At 32.9% G+C, this 23,072-nt stretch overlaps 1 protein-coding gene across 2 annotated transcripts in view; it reads right to left on the bottom strand.

The window, feature by feature from the left end:
* The window catches only part of LOC145309170 (patched domain-containing protein 3-like), an 83,606-nt gene that overhangs the window by 8,635 nt on the left and 51,899 nt on the right, over positions 1 to 23,072 (bottom strand). For both annotated transcript variants that reach the window (XM_080150322.1, XM_080150323.1), the window contains exons 5-20: positions 19,281 to 19,373; positions 18,733 to 18,832; positions 18,134 to 18,267; positions 17,759 to 17,839; positions 17,079 to 17,265; positions 16,678 to 16,763; positions 16,314 to 16,529; positions 15,055 to 15,460; positions 11,476 to 11,531; positions 10,765 to 10,884; positions 7,392 to 7,460; positions 5,912 to 6,066; positions 5,437 to 5,574; positions 4,899 to 5,019; positions 4,062 to 4,090; positions 3,225 to 3,520 (exon numbers count right to left, since the gene is read on the bottom strand). In XM_080150322.1, coding sequence (XP_080006448.1) covers positions 3,225 to 3,520; positions 4,062 to 4,090; positions 4,899 to 5,019; positions 5,437 to 5,574; positions 5,912 to 6,066; positions 7,392 to 7,460; positions 10,765 to 10,884; positions 11,476 to 11,531; positions 15,055 to 15,460; positions 16,314 to 16,529; positions 16,678 to 16,763; positions 17,079 to 17,265; positions 17,759 to 17,839; positions 18,134 to 18,267; positions 18,733 to 18,832; positions 19,281 to 19,373 — 2,287 coding nt within the window. The remainder of the gene's footprint in view (positions 1 to 3,224; positions 3,521 to 4,061; positions 4,091 to 4,898; positions 5,020 to 5,436; positions 5,575 to 5,911; positions 6,067 to 7,391; positions 7,461 to 10,764; positions 10,885 to 11,475; positions 11,532 to 15,054; positions 15,461 to 16,313; positions 16,530 to 16,677; positions 16,764 to 17,078; positions 17,266 to 17,758; positions 17,840 to 18,133; positions 18,268 to 18,732; positions 18,833 to 19,280; positions 19,374 to 23,072) is intronic.

Here is a 23,072-nt window from a genome sequence, read left to right as displayed (position 1 = left end):
CAATTTGTTTATTCTTGTTTTACAACGCGTTAACATTATATGAATCAATACTGATGTCATTTTCAAAACTGTTTATTTTAGTCATCTTACTATTGGAATAAATAAGGAAGTACAGTGGGTTTTGAGCGAGTACACCTGCAGTCTACTCTAGCCTCATTTAAAAGTAACAGGATGTCTGTCTGTGTATGTATGTAAGTGAAGAATCTCACTAGCTGCTAAACCAATATGGTTCTCCTTTTTAGTAAAGCTGATCATAGGTCTAGGGAAGGTTAATAATTATTTCGGGGAAGGGTATCACAACCCTAACATGAGAAGTAATCTCTAGAAAAAATGACCTCTCCAAAAAATGGAAGTTTGACTCCTCCTCCCTCCCCCCTCCCTCCTACCAAAAATAAAAATAAATATGGCCTTTGTATAAAATTTTTTAGCCTTTTTCTGCTGCGCTGTATGAAGACATAATTGTCCTTGTTAGTATTAAGTTTATCTAAAAATATAAGAAATGACAATAAAATTCCTATTGTGCGCATATCTTGTTTGAATATATCTAATTAAACATTTTGCAATTTGCAAATTCATATGCATGCGGAAGGCAAAAATTGCTAATTTATATTTCCAAGAAAAGACTGTATTTTTATAATTCTATCTAATGACATTGGCATAAGTATTTAATATACAGGGCTCGGCACTCACGGCACATTAGTAACCAAAGAAAAGAAAACATCCTCCTTACTTTTCACTTTTCTATAAAAAAAAACGATGCAAAACGCATTAAAAATGCGCGAATGACAACTAAAGGTATTATCTGTAGAATTTCCTGTAAGGTATTACATTGCATATACGTGGATATATTGGCAGGGAATTTTTTGTCATTTTAGATTGCTAATATGAGCCTCATTTATTGGCCAGTTCGTTCATCCAAAAGGGAGTGGAAGGAATGGGGTAAATGAATTGTATGGAAGGTATCGTTATATTAGCCAGCTGAAAGCATCACATAATAAAAGTACATGAAAATCTGGTGCAACTTCCACACAATTATATATCGATTGTATTACAAAGATAGTTAACGCAATTATCAATCAAGGTTTCTATTCATTAACACAGTTCCGTTTCCAAGGGGTAAGGAAGAGGCAGATTCTATCATTCTAATTACAATATTTAGAATATGGTTTAAATTATATATGGATATTTGGTGCTTTACCACACGTTATCAGTTGAGCAATCATAGACCCATTCCCCAATAATTATAGATAAGGGGAGAGGGCGTTCTATTCTATGCCTATTCCCTACGGGGGAACCCAAACCCTGCATGACCTAAACCAGCGGTGATTACTCTCAGGGTCTTCCCAGTACCCAATATAACCTAACCTAACCCTAAGACAATAAATAAACAAACGAAAAAAAACTAACCCTCTCCCATAATTTAAATTTTTTTTAAAGGAGAAGGGATATCAGCGATTTTTCTATGGCATTCATTTGGGAAAACCTAATTACTTTTTAGGTATATCACAAGCATAAGCCAATCTAAAAGAAATTATGTTCAAAATAATACTTTTTGAGATGCTAATTAGAATATTTCATTAGTAATAACACTGATTATTTGTCATGATAATTATGTTTTTTTACCTTTATTTTTGTAACCTAAGGAAATAAATATCAAACTTTATAGACATAACAAATTTCCCTGTCCTTTCCATCCTGGTACCTAAGCCTAAAATATGTTTAAGTCACAATTTCCAACTCACCTCCCCACACTATTATTATGCCGTGTGCAAATAAATGTGCAAAGTGTACAAATGGATTTATGATATACGTGGATATATTGACAGGGGAAAATTTGTCCTAAATTTATCTTCCTAATATGGACCTCATTTATTGGTTAGTTCGTTTGTCCAGTAGAAGGGGAGGGAGTGGAGTAAAAAGGATGGATGAGGTGTGTCGTTATTTTAGCCAGCTAATAGAGTAAATGAAAATGTTGTGCAATATCCGAGTAATAATATTTCGATTGGGTACCCTGCCGACAATCAAATATGATGCTTAAAAAATATAATAAGACCTATAGTTATTGTTGAGGTTAAATGTTTGATTATTAGCTCAAGCTAAAAATGCTGAAAATTATCTGCTTTTCGTTGCTTTGTTAGGCAGATGACGTTAAGTGTAGGACTAAGAAGAATTCTTTTGCCCAAAAACTCATTACAAGAGTGGCGGGGTTGTTTTTCGTATGTTTGTTTCTCACTTTTGGTCAGGTAAGGTTAGGTTCCATTTGGCTGAGTAAAAAGAATATCCCCACTCCCCCCCGTCCCCCAAATCGTTTTCAGTTTATTTTGAAAATTTGAAGTGGGGAGGGGGGGGGGGGTAGGCTATTAGCTCTAAAGAAAAGAACCAGAATTCCTATTATTTTAAACCAACAAAATTACATTTTACTATTTTCATCATGATTTTGTGGTTAATTAATTTACAGGGTATTATTGCAAATTTTCCTCTTCACGTCTTGTGCCCAAATTTTGCAATGTAATGATTTAGAAAACATTTTATCCTGCAGAGCTTTTATTATAAAAACACATATGCCATGACAAATTCAATTCTAAAACTCCTTCATGTAAAAATCAAAATCATCATAATGTTAGGAAATACATATTTTTGCTTTCTCATTTTTTGAAATTACTCTTTAAAAGTGAACAAAAAAGGATAATATTGTTCATAAGTAGCACAGCAATAATAATTTAAAAACTGAACTTATCATTACAGATACATCTTGTTTATTGATAGTTCAAAATTAGAAAGGAAAGTTCATATATTAATTTTTTAAGGGGCGATTTCTCTTAGAAGGGTGGTTGTACCCTCCCTTAAAATAGTTATAAATCATCCCAGGACCTTAAGAAGCTAGATTGTAAAGGAGAACCATATTGATGCAGTGATAAGCAAGATCCTCTGGTTCAGACACACACACACAGACAGAGATCATATCACATTTATAATAGTTAGTTCTCGCATCGTATTATAAACAGCTTTCCACGGATATAAAATATACAGTTTTGATATTTTTAGCCCCGAGATGCCGAAGGTACGGGCAAAAATGGGTTTAATCTTATGATTATACATATTTTTATATTTATAGAAAACTGGATATAATACGTTGCTATACATAATTTTTCAGTATGGCTGATAACCAGTTCTAATCCACCGGATATTAATTGGTTTCCAAGCGATACTGGAAAAGCATTTACCTGAACTATTGACGAGAGTCTCGAGGGCATGTTTGGCAGGAATATGCTCGGACGGACCGTAGAACTGGTAGAACCCAACGCTGAACTTGGACACCCTGATCGGTGGCGCCGGCTCTCCGCACACCAGCTCTCCGTCAAACTCAAAGTCTGTCTTGAACTTTGCCCCCTCGGAGGAGTGCAGGAAGTCGGATAGGACCATGGAGAACTCGGACTTGCTCATGATGTCCTCCACCTTGGTGTAGTTGTCCTTCTTCAAGGCCCATTTTGTCAGACCAGTCCACCACGAGTTGCGCCATCTGGAATTTTTTTTTTATCGAATGGTATTATAGACAGCTTACCGCGGAAATTAAATTAAAGAAATATAAGATGGTGTTAGGTGTTTCGTGATTGTCTTTGATATTTTGCATTTTAGCTCTCTTTCTTTTTTTTTATGAAAACTGAATAGCTGCTTTATAACCCACTTTGTCTATTTTTCCGTTCCGTGATATTTTGTGCGTCGCTACTTAAAGTTGTTGTCATATTTACTACTAGCGGCTTCGCCCCCTAGAAGCCTCTAGGGGCACTTAAGTTAGGAGGGGGAAAAGTCGACCTCATCCCATATTAAATTTGAGTTTCAAAAGAATAAAAAAATATTTTTGGGGGGAGGGGGGTAAAGACACCCTCCCCAAAAATAGTTTAAAACCTTTCCAGAACCTATAAGAAGCTTCACTGTAAAGGAGAACAATATCGGTTCAGCGGTTAGCGAGATCCTTCGGTACAGACAAAAAACGCTTACTACTTTATATAATAGGATTTACAAAATATGAATAGATGTATAAGGAAAGGAAAACACCTTACCTAAGATATTTCTTATCGTCTACCATTTCCTACAACAAAGAAAAACTTTAGTATTTATTATTTACGTTAAACTATTTATGACATCATAAATTGCAGGGTTACAAGGAAAGGGCAATTATGGTGAATATATTTTCAACCCCGATCATGTATGCCTTGGGTAGCTGATAAATATTAGGGGCATAGGGGGAAGCAAGGTTTGTAGATTAATTATATGGACATTGTCATCTAATTCCCTGCAAAAAATTGTCACATAAAATATTTAAGAAAATGTAACAGGAAAAATACAATAATAGTTATTTCTCGCATCGTATTATAAACGGCTTTCCGCGGATATAGAATGTACAATTATGAGATTAAAACTAGTTTTTTAGCCAAGGGGTGCCGAAGGCACCGGCTAAAAAACTGGTTTTAATCTTATGATTGTACATAATTCGTAGAAAGCTGGATATAATACGATGCTAGACATAGTTTTTTCGTATGGATGAGAACCGGTTCCTATCCACCGGATTCGAATGAATACGAGATAATATTAATTTAGAAGAAACTTTAAATTTATTTTATTTAACCCACCTAACTTTATACATGTTTATTAATCTATTTATAAAACTATTTTAGCTGTTCATCATTGTATCTATCCATTCATTTGTGTATCCATCTATCTACTTAACGATTTCTCAACCTGTCAACTATCAACAATATTTTGATATATCTAACTATCTATCAACTTTCTATATAATAATCTATACTTCTATATACATATATGTCTGTTTATCCTTCCTATACTACAACTATCTATCTAAGAACACATCCAGCAATATATCTATCTATCTCGGCTACTTGTAAATCCTCCATTAATTGTTCCATTTTGGGTAGGTGTGTGTAGTTCATCCTGCCCGTGTACACAACACTGGACCAACCATCTTGAGGATACAGCTCATAGTTCAAATCAGTCCATTTCCTATTGGAAATATATTGTTAATAGATTTGATTCATTGGGTGGTTATAATATAAAGTAGTAAGGTTTGTTTGTCTGAAGCTGAAGATCTCAATAATTACTGAACTGATTGGGTTCTCGATTTTAGGTAATTTTCACATTTGTCCAGTAATGGTTTCACTTTTAGATTTAAGTCTTTAAGCTTTTTCTTGCTCTTTACATATAGTGCGCCTAGATGCTAGGGCACAGCTACTTGTATCTGTTAAAGTAATAGGATTTGTGTCTGTCATAAATAATCTCATAAATAAAACATAAATTTGAAATCTCAAAACAACAAAAAAAAAACCTAATCTTAATGGGAATTGTTAAAACAAAAAATTGATAATGTTAAACCCAAAGGTAAAAATCGCAGCCAGGCCAAGTGAGAATCAAAAATGTCACCTGAGATAAGAATCCTTGGGCAAGAGCAGAACTGGGTCAAACTTCTGTTCAATCTCGGTAACTCCCCAGATGCCAAAGCCTAGCAGGATGCAGCTGATCACGAATACAACTCCCTTGTACACAGGGTAGGACACTAGCCTGCAAATATTTATTATTAATTGGATATATTTATATTCTTTGATTGAAACAAGCGGTTATGCCCCTTGAGGCCTCTAAGATCACTACAGATAGAAGAGGGAGGGGGGGGGAGGTAGACTTCATCCCCTTCTTTCAATTCTAATTTAAAAAGAAAAAAAATGGAGAAGGTGGTCGTACCATCCCTTGAAATAATTATAAACTTTCCCATTACCTAAGAGATACTATGTTGTAAATGAGAACCATATCGGTCCAGTGCAGTGGTTCGATATATCCTTAGGTACAGCCAGACACACGGACAGAGACATCCTGTTACTTTTATGTAACACTACAAACTTACTTTGAATATTTCTTCATGAACTTTTCAAATATGGCCTGTTTATCAATGATATCTTTAGGAGTATGATTCTGTCTGACAATACAAGGTATGATTCCATCTCGTCCTGCAGCTATTCTCTTCTCGTCCAGAGCTAGGAAGGCTACAAACCATGACAACTAAAATTATTAAATTTAAATTAATTTGTATATTTTTTAAAAATTCAAAACGAGTTTTGTTTGTATAAATTGGCGTTGCTACAAAAGACCTAAATTGCAAAAGACCTTATCCTACAAAAAGACCTAATCCTACAAACGACCTAAATAAAGGGTGTGCAAAAAAATGCGGACCTTCTTAAAATTTAAATTGCGCGGCTTGTGTTAATAGTAGAAAAACGTTATGCATACCATTAGAACCGTTATGAAGTCTATTTTTTGGAAATATACGAGCAATTCCTGTACTACGTATAGTTTAGGAGCGATGTGGTAAAATGTCCCAACTGCCTTAAAACTTGAATGCGAGTAAATCATTAAAGATTAAAGTATATAAAAAAATATGTACCTTTTTAAATTTCAAATTGCGCGGCTTGTGTTAATAGTAGAACAACGTTATGCATACCGTTAGAACCGCTATGAAGTCTATTTTATGGAAATATAAGAACCATTACTGTGCTACCTATAGTTTAGGAGCTACGTAGAAGAATGTCCACACTGACTTAAAACTTGACTTGAGAGTAAATCATTAAAGATAAAAAAAAGTGTGTGCAAAAATGCGGACATTTTTAAAATTCAAACTGCTCGGCTTGTGTGAATAGTAGAAAAATGCTATGTATATCGTTAGAACCGTCATAAGCTCTATTTTTTGGAAATATAAGTACGATTTTTGTGCTATTTTTAGTTTAGGAGCTGTATTTATAAATGTGAGAAAAGTGGAAAATTTAATCTTTAATGATTTACTCGCAAGTCAAGTTTTAAGTCAGTTGGGACATTCTACCACATAGCTCATAAATTATATGTAGCACAGGAATCGTTTTCATATTTCCAAATAATAGACTTCATAGCGGTTCTAATGGTATGCATAACGTTTTTCTACTATTAACACAAGCTGAGCAATTATAATTTTAAAAAGGTCCGCATTTTTTTTTGCACACCCTTTACAAAAGACTTAATCCTACAAAAGACCTAACTAACATAAGACCTGATCCAACAAAAGATCTATTTAATTTACAAAAAATCTAATCCTACAAAAGGCCTAATTACAAAAGACCTAAATAACATAAGACTAATCCTTAAAAAGATCTAATCCTACAAACGACCTAATTACAAAAGACCTAATCCTACAAAAGACCTAAATTACAATGGTCTAATCCTACAAAACACCTAAGATAATGTATCATTAAATGTTTGAACACTATTAGTTTCGAAAGACACAATCAAAATACAATTAAACAATTAAGTTTTTGCCCCAACGAATAAGATAACGTCCACTCCCTCCCCGACTATACCTGTAGAATATAGATGGCAGCAAGAGCAATGGCACAGGCAACACAGAAGGAAGATAATCCAGGCATTTTCTAAAATAAAACAAAATGTTTATATTCTTATTTATCAGGTAAATGGATATAGAATATACGTGGATATTATGATAGGGCCAAAATTTCCGTCAGTTTAATTGCTATCAATTGAATCTTTATTGGTCAGTTTATCAAGTAGGAGAGGAGGGGATGGAACCCAGTAAAAGTGTCTGACTGATTATGACGTAAGAAAAAAAATTAGCCAATGAGAGGCCAGCATACACTGTAATTGACCAATTGTAAAATTTATAGTGGCCTCTCATTGGCTAATTTTTTTTCTTACGTCAGACACTTTTACCGGGTTCGAGGGGATGGAGTAAATAGGGTGGATAGGGTGTAGCGTTATTTTAGCCAGCTGCGAGCGTCACTTTTTCAGAGTACATAACAATCTGGTGCAACATCGAAGTAATAATATATCAATTAAAAAAATAAATCATTTATGTCCTTATGAAGCAGGTATATCTTTCAAATCATTAAAATGTCCAATTTATTTACTGAAATCAAATATTTCAACTTGGAAATATTTCTAGTTTGGCTTCAAATCCAATTAATTTCTGCTGGATTAAACCCGGTTCTGAGCCAGACTAAAACAAATGTATTGCAAAATTCTTTTCTCCAATTTGAAATTTGTTTGATATTTTTTTAAGTGCATCAAATTAAGTATATTTTACAACAAAATGTTTTAATTTTGTAATTACATCCAATTTTTTGTTTATAAAATGTGCAAGAAATTTAAAACTACAAAAATTTCAAATATGATTTTGTTTATCACTTAATTACATAAGTTTAATTGTAAGGTGTAAAAAGTTTCTGCTTCACTAAACTTATTTTAATCAGAACAAGGACTAGTATATCCAGAAATATTAGTTAAAAATAACAATAATGTTAATGGTTGTAAAATTTGCCTGGATATTATGACATGGAAAAAACTGTCGTCAATTTGGGTTGCTTTTGCTAACTCGTTTATTGCTCAGTTCAAGAACGTCCAAGGGTGAAGGGGGGTAAAGGGGTGATTACCCCCCCCCCCCCCAAACAAAATATTTTTCATTTAACCCCCTCCCCCCCATTTAGAAGGGGGTATTGACCCCCCCCCCAAACAATTACAATTTTTTTTTTGGGGGGGGGTTAAAAAAAATTGCGGTCTTTTTACCCCTTAAAAAAATTTTACCCCCCCCCCCCCCCACCATCCAAATAATAAAGCTTGGACGCCCCTGGCTCAGTTCGTTCGTTCAGTAGGTGGTCAGGGAATTGGGTAAAGAGGGTGAATGAGGGAATTGGTGTTTTAGACCGCTGCGAGTTTTACTTTATTAGAGAACATTAAAATCTGGTGTAAGATCCAATAAAAATACCCATTATAATGTAAAGTAAAACATTTTCGAAATAAAAGGGATATTCTAATTAATAGTTTCGCTATATTTCTCGGACGGACTGACATTGTGACTTAGAGACGGTCAGACAGACCTAATTTTTAGAGTAGCTACGCTACAATAAATCGATTGTTTCGTGATTTCATGATTTTTTTTGACTTTTCGATGACAAATATATTTTTTCTAAGAGAAATTGTTAGACAAAGCGAGACATATATTTGCCCGCAGGCAGTCAGGCTTATATGTAATTATCAAATATAGAATATTTTCTTTCAAACACCGTAGCTCACATATAATATTATTTTAAGTATCAAACAAGCATGTGGCAAAGAGAAAGACTAAACTACATAACTTTTGTGTCACTTTTGAGAAAGACGATTCCTGTGACGTCATATACATTTCGGAAAAGAAAAAGGGAAGGGGGGAAGAAAATCTCTTTAAAAGAGATGGGAGAAAAGGGAATCGTCCTCCTCAAAAGTTATGTAGTTTAGTCTTTCTCAGCAAATCTATTAAAAATTAACAGTTTCCATTTCAATATTTATAAAATCAAGTTTTATCACTTAAATTTTTAGTAGTGCTATAATTAATAATTATAGTAATTCTATAGCTCAATTTGGTATTTTATCCATCCGTCTGTCCATATATCTGACCAAGAGGTTTCTTTAAATCTGGGATTTGCTTAGTTGCTATAAAAGATCGACTTCTGAAATTTCTTTAGAATATCCTCCTAGCCCATATTTCCCCGTTTTTCTTGCGGTGATTAGCCACCAATGAAAAAATTATCTCTGTTTCCAATTGTATTCAGTAGTAAGGATTTTTTGGACTGTAGCTTAAGATATCTAAAGTAATTAGGATTTTTTATGTAGCTTAAGATCTCGATAACTACAGAACCGATTGATTTCTCCAGTTCAGGGAATCCTATTATAAGTTATGGGATGGATTTAGGCTATTTTATCTTTTACATTTAGGTCTTAGTTTGGGTTTGGGTTATTTTTTGTCTTTCTCTACCACTTTGAATACAAAGCCACTAGATGCTAGGGGCGTAGCCACTGGTACTATTAGAATGTAAGAGGACAAAGAAAGTAAATGAATCAAAATTAAGAGTGTTTTTAACTCTTATTACCATAAAATATTAACTATCAAATAAAAGTTTTGTAAATATTGTAATAATCAAATAAAATAAACAAAGAAATTAAAAAATCAAAGAAAGACAACTAGGGTTTTAAAATTTTGGAGATTAATGAATGTTTGACTTATAATAACTGTAAAAAGTTAAATTAACATAACAGACTAAGCTGCTTAACCAATTAAAATAAGCAATCATAGACATCCAAGGGGGGGGGGGCGTAATGGGGTGATTACCCCCCCAAACAAATTTGGGGGTGCTGTAGGTAACCCCAAAAAATTTTCATTTTACACCCTCCATTTATAATTTACCCCTTCCTGGGGGTGCCGTAGGCACCACCAAACATTTAGGAGGGGGTATTTACCCCCCCCCAAACAATTTTGTAAAAATTTTGGGGGGGGGGTAAAAAAATTTGCGGGGCGCTTCGCGCGTCATTTTACCCCCCCCCCCCCCCCCCCAAAAAAAAAAATGAATTACCCCCCCTTAAAATTTTTTTACCCCCCCCCAAAATAAAAAGCTTGGACGTCTATGTAAGCAATTGTACTATATTAGACTGTATCAGCTGTTAATTTGGTAGCTAGATATAAAAGATCTCTGTTCAGCCGCAGCCAAACCCCTACTCTGACTATTCATTCAACGCCCCCCGTTTGTACCATTTTTAACGTCTCTAGTTTGACACGGTTTGGCTCCAGTAGGAGGGAAGGGAATGGGGTAAATGAGGGTATAATTATTTTAGCCAGCTGCGAGCATCAGAGCTAATGAAAATCTGGTGCAACATCCAAGTAATAATATATCGATTTATTATACTTACCGAAATAGAACCAATAGCAAATGCGAACACATCAGTGAGGGTGGTAATGGTTACAGAAACTCCGGCATGCTTCAACCCCTGCCCAATAGCTTCAGAAATAGGGATGTTCGCATCAGAAGTCTAAAATATAAGGATATTATTAATGAACATATGCTTTTTTCTTAATCTAATTTTTTAAACAATGCTCTAAAGACTTTATATTAGCTCTGTGAATAAATCTGTAACCATTGGATGACTTCATTAATTAACATAAAAAAATATTGTTATATAGTTTTATTACGTAAATTACACAGAGAAAAAATTAAAGAGAGGAATCAAGATAACCAAAAGACCAGTGGGCTTTAAGGCCTAGTGATATTGTACCGCTTAATTTCATTGTAAATCCACCACTTTGCTAAATGGGAGTAACAGATTTAAATAGAAGCTTGCATCTGCTTTTTAAAGAACTAGCGGCGGCGCCCCTAACATCTAGGGGCTCCATATTCGCATATATATGGAAGGAAAATAAATAATCAGACTTATTTATAAAAATAAAATAACCTAAAACCATCTCAGGACTCATAAGAAGCTTTACTGTAAAGGAGAACCATATCGGTTTAGCGGTTAGTGAAAACCTTTGCTACAGACAAAAAAAACTTATTACTTAAATTTTGCTTTTTATATGATTAAAATAAAAAATTAATAATTTAAAAATTTTTGTGCGTAAATTACCTTTTTAACATTCTGCCAGCATTGAACAATGACAAACATATCATCTATACCAATACCTAAAATAAATAATAATTAATATTTTTTAGTTATTCGTCGCAGGGTCTAACAAAACTGGTATTAAATTTATGATCCTATTCTAATATTCGTGGAAAATTGTTTGTAATACGATGTAATAAATGTTTTTTTCTTCAGAATTGCTAAAAACCGGTTCTAATTCAGCGGATATTAATCGTTTCTAAGTCATTATAAACAAGGATGACAACATCCAAAAGTAGCGAAGAACAGAAATAATGAATGGGAAAACAGATAAAGTGAATTGTATGGCAGATATACAATTTCATAAAAAATCTAAGTGATTAAGGATTTAGCAAGACTTTGGGGACTTGAATTTTGGTAGGAGTTTAATATGTAAGGGGTGAGCAATTTCTAAGGATTAATTAGTGATTACAATATGTTTACTTCATTGTGATGTACTGGTAATTTACAAGTAAATGCTGTTTTTCTTATATCATTACCCAGAATAGAAAGAAGGAAAATAAATGGAAAAATATTTTATAAAAATATATATTAAATTATGAAAACAAATAAAAAAAACCTTTGTCCTAGACCTTGACATAAAAAGAGTAAACAAATCATGTAAATTAAAATAATTTTTTTTGTATTTTCATATAAATTATGAATAAAAAGATTTAGATTTCCTAGATGTAAGATGTGTATAAGACACCTTACTTTTTACAAAAACCTTTCTTATAAAATTTTAATTGTAAATGAATTAGGCATACTCTAAAGAGATAAGACAATGGCCGATAAATTATTAATTTTTATCCCCAATGATGATACACATACACAAAATTAACCTCTGTGTAAATTACAATTAGCGGTTGAAACATTTGGACACTCAACGAAATAAACCAACCAATCAAAATTCAATAAAAGTTGCTAGGCAATAAAAGTTGCAAGACTTTGGGGACTAGTGTAATAAATTGGCCAATGTCTCCTCCCTCCCAGATACTCTAGTTATTATAACCTCTACTAAAGAAACACAGAGACTGTACCACTTGACACAAAGTATAAAACACATTTTCAATCTTGAAAGCGGAAATTGAATTGGGTGTATCTAAATGTTTTTAATCTAATCAAATATTCTGAATATTCTAAAGAGAGGTAATATTCAAATAAATTATTAAGGTGAAAGGTTAAAACTGAAAGTTTTTTTTTGAAATATTTCAGAAAAAATAAGGAATAGAAAAAGAGAAAGACTAACAGAAAAAGTAAATCTGTATAATAAATGACAAATATGCAATTGAATAACAACTGAATTTTCCCCTCTCTAAATAAAAGAAAATGCATTACATTACCCCCCTGAAACCTTTATAAGCACTCATTTAACGAATATTACAAAAAAAGCAAAGACATTCCTTGCGACACAAAGGCAGACAGCTAACCTAATGAAAAAATATTTCTTTACAAAAAACAGAAAAATGTCTAGGAAGCTGATCCCGGGGTGTAAAAAGTGTAAGAAAAAGAGTATTACATGTGTTTTTGTGGTAGAAAAGTCTCTTTATGAGCTAAACTTTTGCAAAGAGAATTTCAACTTGCGCAATTTATCAACTTGTAATGGTTTGTTCTAGAAGTATTGGCATCTAGCAGACAATATAGCATGTAATCTATAATACAAAGTAGCTTGATGTCTGTCCGTCCGTCCGTCTGTCCGTCCGTCTGAAGCTTAAGATCTCGGTAACCACTGAACCGATTGGATTTTACTCTTCAGGGTATATACCCATCGGTCCTGTGGTGGTTTTAAGCTATTTTCTTGGGGGTGGGACACCTCCAACCCCCTCAAAAATGAAAATTTACCACCCCCCGAAAAAAAAAAATAATTTTCTTGATAACACATTAGACTATGAGCAGCACCAGTATCCAGAATATCCTATTAGTTTATTCAACGATTTAAAAAGTAAAAAAAAAATTATCAGCAGCGAAGCTACCCTATAATTTACTTTGTAATGTTTGCATCCTTGTTTTTTTTCATAATATGTTTCCCTCTTCAAAGTAAATACAACTACTAAGCCATAAAAAAGTAGCATTTACAAAGAAAAGATATAAATCATATCAACTATTACTAAACTATTTTTTAATCTTACAGAAATCAAATAATCAGGAAGGGAGGGGACATTGGGCTGTTTATTACATTAGCCCCCAAAGTTTTATAAAAAGTTTTCTTCCTCGTTTTATTAACTTTGAGGACTTTTTTGTTGCATTTTGATTAGTTGATTCATTAAATTAAGTATTTAACCACCAATTAAAATCTACAGAAGGGGTAAGTTTGTGTATCATGATTGGGGATGTAATTGTACATCAATTTATCGGCCATTGTCTTTTCCCTTTAGATCCTTGAAAATAATACAGTACACTGCACTGTATAGAATTACCAGAGCGTAACATAGTTATTATTTTTTCGAAAAAGGTATAAGTAAAAGCCAAGAGGAAAAGCACAAAGAATTTTATTTTAAATTACACCTTTCAAAATTTTAGATTGTTTATTTTATAATATTTTCCAGAATGGCTTCGCAACTGATTAATATCCGCTGGATAAGAACCTGTTCTCAGCCATACTGTTTTTTTTATAGACAATTTTCCTTCCAAAAATATTTAAATAAAATTTATAAAATTAAAACCAGTTTTGTTAAATCCTTTAATATCCGCGGAAATCTGTCTCTAACACGATGATTTAAATAACTATTTTAGAATAAAATCATTTGTTTAACTTTGCCCTTTATTCCTGACTTCTGACAGTTTTATTTTAGTGTTAATTTGTCGCTGTTCTCTATTAAAGTGATTGATTTAGAAATTATGAAAAAGTATAAATTTTGGTGCATTTTTCTCATAAATGCATTTTTACGTAAATCAAGGCTATATTAATATTTATACGTAAACAGTGAAAAATTACTGTACCAAAATTTTTTTTAAAGTTTTTTTACTTTGATTTATTTTTTTAAAGAAGTACTTGTCTAGATTTTATTTTGATCTAAAGGGACAAGTAAATTAAGTAAAGTAAATTAAGTACATCCCCAGATTACAATTAGTGGTTAAAAAGTTTGGACACAATACTTAATGAACTAACAAAAAAAAATAATGAAGCTGTTAGGCAACAAATAAGAAAAAGCAATTAAAAAACTTTGTGGACTAGTATAATAAACAGCCCAATGTCTCTTCCTCCCTCTTGAAATGTGCACATTTGAGTCATGTTGTTTAGCAAACACATACACTCCTTTAAAACTTATTTTTTCGCACACTATACGTACTTTCTGACTTTTTACTTTTACATTTTCTTTTTCAATTTTTTTTGTTATATATTTGTTTAAATAAACCTTTTCTTATTTTATTTTTATAACCTTCATATTTGATTATGTTAACCATTGACGATATTTTAACTAGCGATGCTATTAGTATCAAAAATATTCCATGGACCTATAAGAAGCTTAACAGTAAACAACAACCATATCGGTTTAGCGGTTACCGAGATCCTTCGCTACAGACGAAAAGCTTACTACTTTATATAACACGATATAAACTCACCTAAAGCAAGGAAGGGCATAGCAGCATGCATGGGGGTGTAGTCAAAACCCAGAGCTGAGGAGAGACCCAGACCAATGAACAATCCCATACCAACACTAGCGATACCAACAATAGCCAGATAGCCCTTGATCTCAACACTGTTCAGCTTGCCCAACATAAAGATGGTGTAGATGAACATGAGCATGTAGCCGCTAGCCATCTTTATGGCGTCAAAGAAGATAGCGTCCGTGCTGACGTCACTGTAGCTACGCGCCGCGTTCGGGTACATGGTGACGCCGTCCAGGGTGGTGTTGAGGATTATGTCGACAAAGGCTTGTTCCCAGTCGAGGGTGACTTGATCAGCAGGCTCCAGCTCCAGGCCGCTGCCCTGGTCCTTCACCAGCGGTGCGTTGTCAGGGATCTTAACCTAGAATAGTTAATTATTGCATTGTATTATAGACAGCTTTCCTCGATTATGAAAATAAAAAAATAAAAGATTAAAACTAATTTTCGTGAAAAACTGTCTGCAATACGATGCTATACATGTTTTTTTTTTTGCTGAAAACCGGTTATAAACCAGAGCTTCAAAGCAATACTTGGGAAAAAGTTACTCTAGAAAGAATATCATTAAAAGTAAAAATGTGTTTGATAAAATCCTGATAAATGGAAGAAAATGCAAATTTAGGCTTGAACGTATGCAAGTTTTTAGTAAGCATTGTCATACAATTACTTTAACTTTCTTTTTTGCTGTTGATTGGTTTCAAGATTGTCAGTATTGATTGATAGTATTTATCTAATTATCTAGATTCTACTTATGTCATTTCATTAAAATTTTTGGGTATAGTCCTTTTCACGACATCCCTCCATAAGGAGAGATTCTTCGTATTTTTAAAATGGCTTTTTATAGGTTATTTTAGGTTAGGTTAGGTTATATTGTTTTAGGTGATTGCCCCACAGGGTTAGGTAATTGGCCCCGCAGGGTTAGAGCCCCCCGCAGGGGCTAGAAATAGGAGAAAAGCTACTGTGAAAAATACGAAGAATCGCTCCTTATGGAGGGATGTCGTGGAAAGGACTATACCCAAATTTTTTATTAGCTTTCTTATTATTGCTATTCTTGGGTTAGCCAGGACCTTCGGTTTTAATATTATTTTATCTTATTATTCGTTGAAAATTGTATATAATACGATGCGATACAGGATTTTTCAGTATGGCTTAAAATACAGCGGATATTAATCGGTTTCGAAGCCATGCTAACCAATATTTTCATATCTAAATGCTACCTGCCAATACATGAACACAGACTCAGCTGCAATGGTATGACCAGTACTGTTTCTTTTCCTACCACCCAGCTTGCCAATATAGCTGGCCTTGTGTGAGTCCCAGGGGCTGCGTTCCAGCAGGTTGATGGCGTCAATGATCTCCTGTTGGGTCGTAGACATGATCAGAGTTTCGTTGTACTTCCAGATTTCTAGCAAGCTAAATTGAGCACATTTTTCCTATTCATTTTTTAATTCAAAATTTATTTTCAATTTTGAGATTTATTGGTCACAAAACAATCGACAAAAAAACTGATAGGTTGATCGACAACATAATGATATTTTTTATGATTTTCATGGTTGACATATTTAACTAATTTTGAATTGCCTGTAAAGACTTAAGAATACTGCATTTAACATCTCTTGGTAGTTCATCTTCACTGTCCCGAGTCTCTTCTTGCCCTTTAGGTCGAGCTAAATAATATATTTATATAGAATTATTAGATAGACATTTAATATATATATATATGTAAATGTAAATAACATCTTGACATTTAAGTAAATCTATTTAATATAATAGACTTATTAGAATAGATTACATTGATTTTTTCTAATCCTGGGATAGACTATAAAACACAGTAGAGTTGATAGAATAGATAATCACGTACTTGTTCTTAATTGTTCCTATATTTTTTTTTTACTTTTGGTTCATTTCAAAAGAATTAAAAATTTTATATAAAGGTAAAAGTATATCAAACTGTCTCTTTTTTTAACAAAAAAAATATTTACCTGTAGTGGATACAACTAGGGAAGCAGCTGAGATGGAATCCTGTTGGACAGATGTTGTTCTTGTTCTAGTGGTGGTTGTTGTTGTTGTTGTAGTTGTAGTTGTAGTTGTGGTTGTAGGTTCAGGTTTCTCAATAGTTTTACCAAACACAGAGAAGTCGATTCTTGGCGTGAATGTTTTACATTTTCTGTAGTAGAGGACAGTAAATATATATTTGTGATATAGCGTTAACACAATGGCAGATAAATTGACGTTCTTCCCCAATGATGTTGGTCATGGGAATCAACATTATGAAAGGATATTATAAAAATACCAATAGGAAACTATTGTGGATATTCAACTACCATAGAGGAAAAGTGTGGATATTTAACTACTCTTGAGAAATATGAGTTGATACTCAGCCACTGTTGGGGAATTCGTGGATACTCAGCTACTATTGAGCCTAAGTTTCTACCTTTATTGAACTTAAAGCAAAATCGGGGTAAAGGGGGATTTATTTTTAATGGGGTGTAATACAGACAACAAATGGGTCGTTATTTTATTGTCATGGGAGTGGATCCATCTACATGCCTCTGTTTGTACGTTTTGCTTCCCTAAAATAAAAAAAAAAACAGAAACATTTCTCAGGTTATCAGATTTTATAATCTATAGAACGATTTGATCAAATATATCTTGCACTCCTTGAGGTGGAGGATTGACCGTCATAATCATAATCCTCCGGATATTCTTCATAGTCTGTCCAAAAATTTTCACTTTCCACTTCCTACATATAAAGTTCAATAAAATTCTCATGTAAAAAGTTTAGGAAAACATTATTATATTCCTCTAACACAAGATTGTAATTGAACAAAATAGACATTAGGTTAGGGTTGTTAATCTTAAGGATGGGACAATGGGTCTACAATTAAAATTTCTGGCTGTGACTTTGGTTACTAGAACCTATGCAACTTTTCATTTTTTTGCTAATTTAAAGACTTTGAGGATTAGCGCAAAAAATACCGCTGAAAAAATTAATTCAAAAAGCAGACATATCTTTTATATAAGATTTATTTTGTACCTCATTAGGTTTAGGTGCACCATAATCATAATAATCTGTCCATAAATCATCCTTCTCTCTTTCAACCTTCTCTGCTGCGCCACTAGCATCTGCTGGTTCTTCCTCATCGCAGATATATGTGGTAGTTGGGTTGTCTAAATGTGTAATTGTTTTTGTAATAGTTATTTATAGCATTGTAGTATAGGCAGCTTTCAGCAGATATTAAAGATTGTAAGATTACAACGAGTTTTGTTAGTAATAAGGGGCTAAAGGCCCAAGCTAATAAACTGGTATTAATATTATGATTTTTCTTTTAGCATTTATTGAAAATTGACTGTAATGCAATACTATACATGATTTTGCAGTATGGCTGAAAACCGAAGTGGCTTCTGCAAGGCTATTTTATCATAAGCCTTAAATTTTAGAGCTGCTGTTCAGTGGTCATTAAAATATATATAATATATATATATATATATATAGAGAGAGAGAGATCAAGGAATAAATAGAAATCACAAAACCTTTTTTTTATATAAATAATAAATATAAACTATATTTTTTGTGTAATATCATATCTTCAAGAATTTTTATATTACAGGTCAATGGGAAATAAACTGTTGTACCTGAATGAAAAATATCTCCCACAGGGATATGTGTACAGATATCTCTGTAGGTAAAACCATGGATAGTAATATCTTCAATCTTCCTATGGATCTCCCACATCTAAAATGTTTGTAAAATATTGGGCGATCTCCTCTTAGAATTTTTTGTCAATTTTGAAAATTTGAGTACCAACCCCCCCCCCCTCTACAACGAATTTTCAAAATTGGAAAAAAAAAATTCTTAACAGGATATTGCCAAATATTGTATATTGTATTTATCTTTTTTCACTTATAGATTTCAGTGTCCCTCATAGCTTAACCTCAGAATAATGGATTCATTACTCGTATGTTACCAATTAGAACCTACACAAGAGGGGGGAGGGATCTTTTGTAATTTGTTGAAAATGAGCAGTTTCAGTGTAGTAAAAGTTGTAGCAAATATAGGTATGAAATAATCAGAATTATTATCCGTTATAAAAAAAAGCTGTATACAATTTATTCTTTGAGATAGGCGGAGGGACGTAGATATCCTAAATATAAATACAGCTGCGCTACATGAATAATCTAACCTGTTTTATGGCCTCTGGAGTGAGTACATTGTCCTTCTTAAATATCAATCCTTCATGTCTGTACTTCCCCTGGAAGTTACCAGCCAACCATTCCTAAACAAGGATAACAAAATTATTAAGGTACAAAGCACAATCAAAGTAAATAGACAAAGTATCTTAAAATCAGCCATGTGACGTAATAAAAATAAGGGAGATAGTAGGAGAAGTGGGAAAGAAAATCCCTGAAAAAGATGGATAATCCTTTATCTTTATGACGTCATAAGGCTTATTTTTTGAGACGCTTTGTCTCGGTACCAATTTAAATTTTGTTACATATAAACATCCCAAAAAAGCTTTAATTCCAAAAAAATCCTATTATCATTATATAATGTTAAAGAAAAGCGAGCAGTTTTAAAGTTAATGGCGCAAAATCACGTTTCTGATAGACAGACAAACTCTGGAAATTTTAGAGTAACTTTGGTTCTAATAAATCAAATTTAACGGAGCATTTGATACAACAAAGTAGAATAGTTTACTTTACAAACTTATAGCCATGGTAGGGTAGGAGAAAATGATTCAGAATAAGGATATTTACGTCCAATGGCAGTCAGAGCTTAACTTTAAATAATTGTATAATTATTAAGAATTGATTTAAATTAATAAATGTGGAGAATAAAACACAATTACACAGGGCTCAAAGGACCTCCAAGCTTTTGAAATATTTTTGGGGGATGATAAAATCAAATTTTTTGTGGCGCTTTTAGCAACCTTAGAATTTTGTGGTGTATTACCTTCATTACCCCTTTTGCTTGGAGTGCTTTTATGGCTTTAACTTTTTATGTTTATGATATTTGTTTGTCTAAAAATAATTCCCTTGCCAGGTTATTAGGATTACAGCCGCAGTCTGAGATTATATTCATTTGTTTGTTTCTTTATATTTGACTTAGATATATATTTACATTTTATAACCACTAAAATTGAAAATTCTATATATTATTACTTGGATGTTGCACTAGAATTTCATGTACTCTGATAACGTAATGCTCGCAGTTGGCTATAATAACTCTACCCCCTATCCACCACCTATAAGTCATCTCCTCTCCTCCTACTAGATGAACGAACTGGATAATAAATGCTGTCCATATAAGTGAGGATAAATTTTCTCCTGTCAATATATTCACTTATATCCAATATCCATTGATTGACAAATAAAAGTCAAATGTTTAGTAAAATCCTAGTCAAACGCCTTGCTTAAGTCAAGACATATAATTCGAAATTAAACTAAAGAGTTACAAATAAATTTCTAGAAAATAATAATTAGATATAGATAATTATCTTTAGTTCTTGTTATTATTATTTATTTCTAAAGTGCCAAATTAGAAATTAATTATTAATAATTAAGTGTTTTCTATCTATTTTTTCCAATTAAGATCATAAAATATAAAACTAACTTCTAAAGTTCAATTTACTATCATCTTATACATATAATGATATAGTTACTTAGATTCAACAATAGTTATTGATCGCATCGTATTACAGACAACTTTCCGAGAATATTAAAATAAAAACTATAGGATTAAAATCGGTTTTCGAAGTCATAATGAAAAATAATTTCCCCCAAAAAATGGGAAACCTTCAAGGGACATAAAAAAAGTTTTACAGTTAAAAAGATATATTTTTATACACACTCAAAAACATATATAGACATCTAACCTCTTTTTTGTATTATACAGATTAATTCAGTTAGTTTCTTCAAAAGATCAAATTAAGTTTCAACATATTTTGTTTCTTTATCTTTAAGTCAAGAATTATAGTGCTCAAAAATTGAAAAACCAGTTGAAAGACGGAAAGAGCTGTATTATAAATTCGCTAGTCGTGTGTTCAATTGCTTGCATGCAGCAAGTATGATTTCTATGCAAATTTTGTTTCTTCCGTAAGTACAAGATTTAATGACAATATTCTTTATTTTGTCATCGTTTTGTTGGCCCGGTCCTTCAGCTGATCGGGGCTAACAAAGCTGGTTTTAATCTTATGAAGTTACATTTTTGATATCCACGGAAAGCTGTCTATAATAAGGTGCGATAAATAATTATTCTTAATCAGATTATTTCAATTAAAAAATGACATGTAAATTATTTTTTAAATGTTACATTGCATGTTTAATTTGAGTTGTGTGTGGGAATGAAACATAATTAAAAACATTTTTGTATCAAAGTAAATATGATAATTATAAACTTTGATTGCACGACTCAAAATAATGATAAAAACTTGAATAAACGTTGTTGAAAATAAGTAAACTTTTGTATGCAAAAAGTAGGTATTTAAAGGCACACATTTTTCTTAATTATCAGGCGCCAAAACTCGCGAGCCATGTTTTTATAATACAAGAATTAAGGTTTTCGCTTTACTTCCTACCTTTTTGCATAAGGAAAACGACATCATAATTTTGCCGGATTTTTATTTACATAAGAAAAGCTTTGTCTTTGTGGTGATTAATCATATAACAATGTTCTAGCAAGAAGTAAAATGATAGTTTTTGGCTATTTTAATGTTTTTTTCTATTTAAAAATGTCGTTTTTGCAACAATCCTTTTCTTTTTTTATTCAAATAAGTCATAAATCTAACAACAAATTATCGGTACATATTATGTAAATTTTGATTTGGCAAAAAGAAATAAAGAAGATATATCAAAGCTCGGAAGCCGCGCGTCAGCCGCAACTAAGCCTCAAATTTTAACTCATTTAGATGCTTTGACATTTTCTTTTAAAAGAGGGTCAGGTTTAGACTTCCAGCTGATTTTTAAAGTTGTAAAAGGACGATCCTCGAGGCTTACAGGCGGCCGACTTACGGCTGCCGAGCCCTGTAAAGAAGACACATAACAAATTCAAATGTGTGAAGTTGGCAACACAAATTCTCATCAAAAAAGTTAATTCACAATAAGATATGTACAAGAACAAGTATATTCGTAGCAAAATATATATGTATGTATAAAAAAGTATATACATACATATATGCATGGTAGAAAAATATGAATTGTGCTGTAAAAAGTTTTTAAAATTTTTTTCGTAAAACATTTTAATACTTAGACACCCTCTGACCCAGTTGGACTACTGAAAAGATTAGCACATTTTGTCTAAAAATAAAAAAAAACGGTTGTTGACCTCAGGGGCGTCCAAGCTTTTTATTTTGGGGGGGGTAAAATTTTTTTAAGGGGGGGGTAATTTGGTTTTGGGGGGGGTAAAATGGCGCGCGAAGCGCGCCGCAAATTTTTTTTACCCCCCCCAAAATTTTTACCCCGGGGGTAAAATTTGCTTGGGGGGGGTAATTACCCCCCCTGAAATCTATTGGCAGGGGTAAAATTTGTTTACCCCCCCCAAAATTTACCCCCGGGGTAAAATTTTTGGGGGGGTAATTTAAATTTTATAAAAAATTTAGTATTAAAAATGCGCGCGAAGCGCGCAAAAATTTTTTTTGTTAAAGATTTTCTATTTTGGGGGGAGTATTTACCCCCCCCAAAATCGTTGGGGGTGCCTACGGCACCCCCAAGGTAGGGGTAATTTTTTTTGGGGGGGGGTATTGTTCACAAAATTTTGGGGGTGCCTACGGCACCCCCAAAATCGTTTGGGGGTGCCAAATGGCCCATTACCCCCCCCCTTGGACGCCTATGGTTGACCTTTAGATTCGATTTATGGTGCTTACATTGGCCATTTTATTTGATATATATTTTCATTTTTTCTTTTCAAAACCATATATCTTAAAAAGATAATGATATTCTTATTGGAATATTATTTTAAGGAGATGCTTAGTTGTTCG

The sequence above is a fragment of the Acartia tonsa genome, chromosome 2 (assembly GCF_053477335.1).
Source record: "Acartia tonsa isolate MP-2025a chromosome 2, ASM5347733v1, whole genome shotgun sequence".
Taxonomy (NCBI): Eukaryota; Metazoa; Arthropoda; class Copepoda; order Calanoida; family Acartiidae; genus Acartia; species Acartia tonsa.
The sequence above is the reverse complement of the archived record's forward strand: the minus strand, read 5'-3'. Positions and strand labels throughout refer to the sequence as shown.